At 47.9% G+C, this 5919-nt stretch overlaps 1 protein-coding gene across 1 annotated transcript in view; it reads right to left on the reverse strand.

Annotated features, from left to right (window-relative positions):
- ATP5F1A (ATP synthase F1 subunit alpha) overlaps window positions 1-5565 on the reverse strand; it is a gene marked incomplete at its 5' end in the record, with an annotated part of 10179 nt that extends 4614 nt beyond the window's left edge. Inside the window, 6 exons of the mRNA XM_006034277.3 lie at window positions 786-934; window positions 1085-1251; window positions 1353-1526; window positions 2105-2274; window positions 3769-3847; window positions 5466-5565. Of these exons, the coding sequence (XP_006034339.2) occupies window positions 786-934; window positions 1085-1251; window positions 1353-1526; window positions 2105-2274; window positions 3769-3847; window positions 5466-5565 (839 nt within the window). The remainder of the gene's footprint in view (window positions 1-785; window positions 935-1084; window positions 1252-1352; window positions 1527-2104; window positions 2275-3768; window positions 3848-5465) is intronic.
- Between the last annotated feature and the right edge of the window lie 354 nt (window positions 5566-5919).

Consider the following 5919-nt stretch of genomic DNA (forward strand, 5'->3'; position numbering starts at 1 on the left):
GGTGTGGTGGAGGAAAGGGGCAGCTCAAGGCCCCCCACAGTGAGAGAGGGGCTGGGGTAGGGGCAGGTGCTGTCCAGCTGGGTCAGCGAGCGGGACAGAGACGCAGGCAGCTCATCTTGGGAGCATGGGGAGGGCGGGTGGCTCCCCACCACACACGCCCCCCATCCTCTCTCCCCAGGGGTGCATATGCACGTGCCTCCCAGATTTGTGCACAGGACAAGGGTAAGCTGCCCGCTGCGTGGCCTCTTCCCGTTGGGGGTGGGACAGAAGGTGGCCTGGGCTGTGACTATGCATGGGGCAGGCAGTGGCAGAGCTGGGGAAGGGGGGCTGCCTGCCCTCCCTCCCTCCCCACATACCCTGCACAAGCCATCCACAGCTCTGTCTCACAGCCTGCCCTGGCTGAGCAGCACCTGCCCCTGCCACACTCCCTCCCTCCCTCACCATGCGGGCTTGGATCTGCCCCACTCACACCCCTTCCCTACAGGCTTACTACTGCCTGGACACTGGTTTCCAAGCTGCTGGGCTGCATATTGGGAATTGGAATGGTATTGGCCGACATGGCTTGTTAATAATTGGCCATCAGTATCAGCCAAAAGAAAAGAAGTCTTTATCGGTGCACCCGTCACCAGTGAGATATCAAACAAGCAGAGTTCCACTCTGTCCCCTCCCATTCCATTGCTTGATCAAGTTATTTGGGTTAGGGGACTGAAGAAAGGAGATTCAGCTGTATCCTGTAGCTTCCTTAAGTTAAGTAAAGTAATTTCAGTGTCTTCAGCTTTTTGTACCTGTATCAGTCAGCCTCTTCACCAGCTGGGCAACAGTTGATCTCTTCTGACCAATGGCAACATAGATACAGTACAGTTTCTTTTTCTCATCAGTCCCATCATTGAATCGTTTCTGGTTGATAATTGTGTCAATAGCAATTGCGGTTTTCCTGGGGGAAAAAAAAAAAAAAAAAGAATCACACTCAGCTGGGTCTACCTGAAAATGTTCTCCAACTGTTACCATGCCTTCACATTTAAAAAGGGTGTCTGAATATCCAAAAGTTAATTTTCAACAGTAAAATGCCCTTGCAGTTTCTTACCCAGTCTGTCTGTCACCAATGATCAATTCACGCTGGCCACGGCCAATTGGCACCAAGCTATCCACAGCCTTGATACCAGTCTGCATAGGCTCACGTACAGAGATCCTGGGAATGATTCCAGGGGCCTTCAGACCAACTCTCCTACGCAGCTTGGAAGTAATTGGACCCTATGGGGGGGGGCGGAAAGAGTAAGTAAAACCATCTTGTTTCCTTTCAAAAAAATTTCCACAACACAATTTCAGAGGGAGCAAGTCTGTCTGACACTTACCTTTCCATCAATGGGATTACCCAATGCATCGACAACACGGCCCAACAATTCATCACCAACTGGAACATCCACGATGGCACCGGTCCTCTTCACAATGTCTCCTTCCTTGATCAGCCTGTCATTACCAAACACGACAACACCAACATTGTCGGGTTCCAAGTTCAGGGACATACCCTTTTAAAAAAAGAAAAGCGATACCAGCAAGTAAGTGGATATAACCAGGAACTGGCCTATCCCAACATGTTATTCAGCTATCAGAAAAGACTACTTTTTTTGCAGTGTGTTCAGTATCTGTTAAGGAATTACTACCAGCAGCAAATCAAAACTGTAAGTCTTTTGGGCCTGCTCCAAAACAAGATGACAAGTCATTTTTAATTCAAAAGAAATGATAACAAGCAATTTCAAAAAAGCCAGGACACTCCATTCTTTCAATAGGGTTTGTGCGATTGTATTACTTTGACAGCACTGCTCCATTTTAAAATTTCATTGTGTAAAAAAGAATAACATTGCTTCCTGGGAAGACACATCGAAGACATTTACTTTCTAAAAATCTTCAATACTCCTTTACTTTAAAGTTCTAATAGTTTAATAGCAGACCAGATCTACAGAACTCCTCAAAACAAGGAAACGCAGCAAATTCTCTGCTATGCTTTAAAAAGAAGGGATTCAGCATCTAATGTAGCATGCCTTCAAAGAATTGCAGAAATAAGTTCCAATGGTAAAGAACCACCAGAAAGAACTATTAAGTTTACCTTCAGTCCAGAAGAAAATTCCACCATTTCTTCTGCCTGAACATTCCTGAGGCCGTATACACGGGCAATACCATCACCAATTGAGAGCACACGCCCAGTCTCCTCCAGCTCAGCAGAAGTGTCAGCTCCCAAGATACGTTCCTCAAGAATAGAGGACACTTCAGCAGTGCCTATCAGGCAAGACAAATTTTAAATGAGAGTTGAATTTGCTAGATAATTATAATTAACACAAGTTTAAAAGACAACTATATCTAGGATCTTGGTTAGCATATGGATTTAAATACAAGGTAGGTTTACCAAGATGAAAGGTAGCAATAGCTTCCCTGCTCCTACAGCCAAGAAAGGACTCTTATTAGCCAATATCAATGTTTCTGCAAGGCAGCACTGCGATTGCTTTCTTTTTTTTGGTTTTAAACATCAATCTGAATGTATTAGGAGTCTCTTAGATCGCAAGGAGAAAAAAAAAAAATGGACAAGAATAAGACCCCTTGAAACAAGAAATTAAATGTTATGAGGCTCTAATATGGATCCAAGTGTAGATCTAGCCTTAGGGAGGCTTCTATATGCCATCCCTTTGAACAGATGACTAAAGTCCTTTAAGCGTGGAAAAGCTGAGTTTAAGTCAGCTTTATGGCATTTACAACCTACAATTACAGACCTGTACTGTGTTCACGTTCAGAAGCACAACTGAGAAATGAGAGGAACCACTTGGTTATAAAAATAAATAAATAAAAAAAATCTTGCTTGTAAGAAGCAAAAGAATCTGTTTAATTAACTATTTTACTTGACTTACTGGAACTCTGTTACCCATGCTGTCAAACAACGGGGGCCAATACTGATGAATTCTAAATTCTAGCCTAAGTTGTGGCAAACCACTTCATGAACTAGGCACTGTTTATGTGGCACATAAAAACAAATCACCTAGCAGGGAGCAGCAACCAGATGGTGTAAAGCTTAGAGACAGGAACCTGGGCCAAGGTCAAACCAGCACTTCCGGGAAATCCCAGTGATCCCTAATGCCCCTACCGAGCAGTTAAGAAGCTGAGACTTCAGATTTACATGGGTCAAGTTAAGCATTTAGCTCCATTTGGTTGGCCCTGCACCAGATTTCATACTGATAGGCATTTACACACATACCTTTTCGTCCCGCTACATGTCGGAGATCTGGCGGGTTGGACAAAGCTCATGTGCACTGTGCTGTGTCATATGCAGATGTGCATTTTACCACTTGTACATCAGTGCGCAGAAAATGATGGTGGTGTTCTTTTGAACTAAAACACCTCAAAAGGCGTTTTAGTTCAAAGTGTGCCACCGCCATTTTCTTTGAGCTGGCGCTTATTTTGCCAACTGCACGCGACAGTACCAGGTGTTTTTAAAAGCTCCCAGTGCAAGCGTGTACAAAATTCCCTAGGAACCCTACACCACTGCCCTTAGGCTTAAGAATGGTCTTGTAGGCAAGCCAATCATTCACAAATACAGAATTCAACTTAACATTTGTGCACTAATGCGTGACCAGAGATCAATACACACAGACAGAGAACAAGTGCCAAAATACAGTACAGTATACATCCCCATATTTATTTCCTGCAATTTGTGACACAATTAGCATATCTGCAGCTCTAAAGTAAGAAGCACAAGAAATTAAAATACTTCTTTTGACTCACCGGCTTTCTGAAAAGATGTTTGGGAGGCATGGATGTTTCTTGAAGCAACAAATGCTGCAGCCAGGGCATTTCTGGAAACCTAGCCAAAAAGGCATTAAGTCAGTAATACCCAAATATGTGCCCGACAAGCCTGCAAAAGCATGACACCGCGCAAACCACCATGACCTTGCAAGTCTCCTAGACAGAAATACAACACCCAGAGGCTCCAGTTTATAAAAGGTTTCTCTACAGAGCCACAGCACTTCCAGCAGGCCACCTGCTGACCACGGTGCATCTACACCAGTTGCTTACCGAGCAGTTGACTAATCAGCTGTGTGGTAAACATCATGCATCCATACACGTGCCCATTAGGCCAGAAATAAACTAATTTTAATTACCATTGTAAATACAAGTACTATCCCACTGCAGAGTAAAAGAGTGCGCAGCAGCGCACGTGTAGACACTGCCCCAACTGACTGGGGCACGAAGGTGCGTTAGTGCAGGGGCTGCCTGTGGGCTGGCCCTGCACCGACGTGCTGCCATGCCCCAGCCAGGCCCTCCGCAGCAGAGCAAGGGGGAGCAGCCGCGGGCAGGCAGACTGAACCCCTGGGCTCCCGACCAGCCAGGGCTGCTCCAACCGGGCTCTATGGAAGTGGCTCCTAACCTCAGGTCGCGATCCAAACCAGGGTTGCGGTGGGTCTGCCCCTCTCGCCTGCGGGGCTCTCGCCACTGTTGCCTCCCGCAATCAAGACACAGAATCATAGAAGCAGGGTCGGAAGGGACCTTGTAGATCTTCAAGTCTGACCTCCTGCCTGGGCAGGAGCAAAACTGGGCTCAAGTGACCCCAGCCAGGTAGGCATCAAGCTGCTTCTTAAAGACCCCCAGGGTAGGAGTCAGCACCACTTCCCTTGGAAGTTGGTTCCAGATCCTAGGCGCCCTAACTGGGAAGTAGTTCTTACGGATGTCTAATCTAACCCTACTCTTCAACAACTTGTGGCCATTATTCCTTGTTATCCCGGAGGGCGCCAGGGGAAACAAGGTCTCCCCCAACCTCTTCTGGTCCCCCCTAGTGAGTTTATAGATGGTCACAAGGTCCCCCCTCAGCCTTCTCTTGTGAAGGCTGAACAGGTTCAGGTCCCGTAGCCTCTCATTGTAGGGTCTGCCCTGCTGTCCCCGGATCATGCGGGTGGCCCTCCTCTGGACCCACTCAATGTTGTCCACATCCCTCTTGAAGTGGGGTGCCCAGAACTGGACACAGTACTCCAGCTGACCAGTGTTGCAGAGGGGAAGGATCACCTCCTTGGCCCTACGTGAGACGCACCTGTGAATGCACGATAGGGTCTGGTCCGCCCTGCCAACCGTGACCTCGCATTGCCCGCCCATGTTCATTTTGGAGTCAGCGATGACTCCAAGATCGCTTTCTGCCTCTGTGCTCTCAAGAAGGGAGTTTCCCCATCTTATAAGTGTGCTGCTGGTTACTACTGAGCGAGCTGGCAGCGAGGCTCGCAACCTGGATTTAGGGTCGCAGCAAGAACAGGTTGGGGAGCCGCTGCCCTACACGTTACACGCAAATAAACTCGGGAGCTCGCTGTCCCGGAGTCGATTGCTCCCGGGCGCACACGGGAGTATGAATCGCACGTGCAGACACACCCACAGCATACAAGACTGAGCTTGGAAGTGCAAGGAGAAAAAAAAAAAAAAGTTATCCTCTTCTCCACCTGGCTTTTACGCTGCTCTTCGACCCACCAGGCCTCATTCGGACATGCCCGGAGAAACACGACCAGTGTCTCCGCCTTGCAGAAAAAGCAGCAAGACCACTTCAGGGTTGGGGGGGGGGGACAAAAACCCCTCTTGGGGGGGGGGGGGGGGGGGGAGAGGGTTTTTTGTTTACTTTTTAGAAAATATTATTTCTTCCAAGTTTTTTTTCTTTTCTTTTTGTTAATATGATTTTTTGGGGTGATGAGGCTCGGGGGCATCTCCTTTAGTGAGAATAGGGTCAAAAAGGAAGCAGAAGCATTAAAAAGATACTTCAGTACTTTCTAACTCATTGACGGCGGTTTCCTTGACCCCCCATAAAGGACCCCCACAATAAGGGACCCGCCCCCCAGTCAAGGCCCCACGTCCTGTCCACCAGCAGGTGCCGAGGGGCAGCGCGTCCCCCGGCCCGGCCCA

This window comes from Alligator sinensis, unplaced genomic scaffold, assembly GCF_000455745.1.
Source record: "Alligator sinensis unplaced genomic scaffold, ASM45574v1 scaffold518_1, whole genome shotgun sequence".
Classification (NCBI taxonomy): Eukaryota; Metazoa; Chordata; order Crocodylia; family Alligatoridae; genus Alligator; species Alligator sinensis.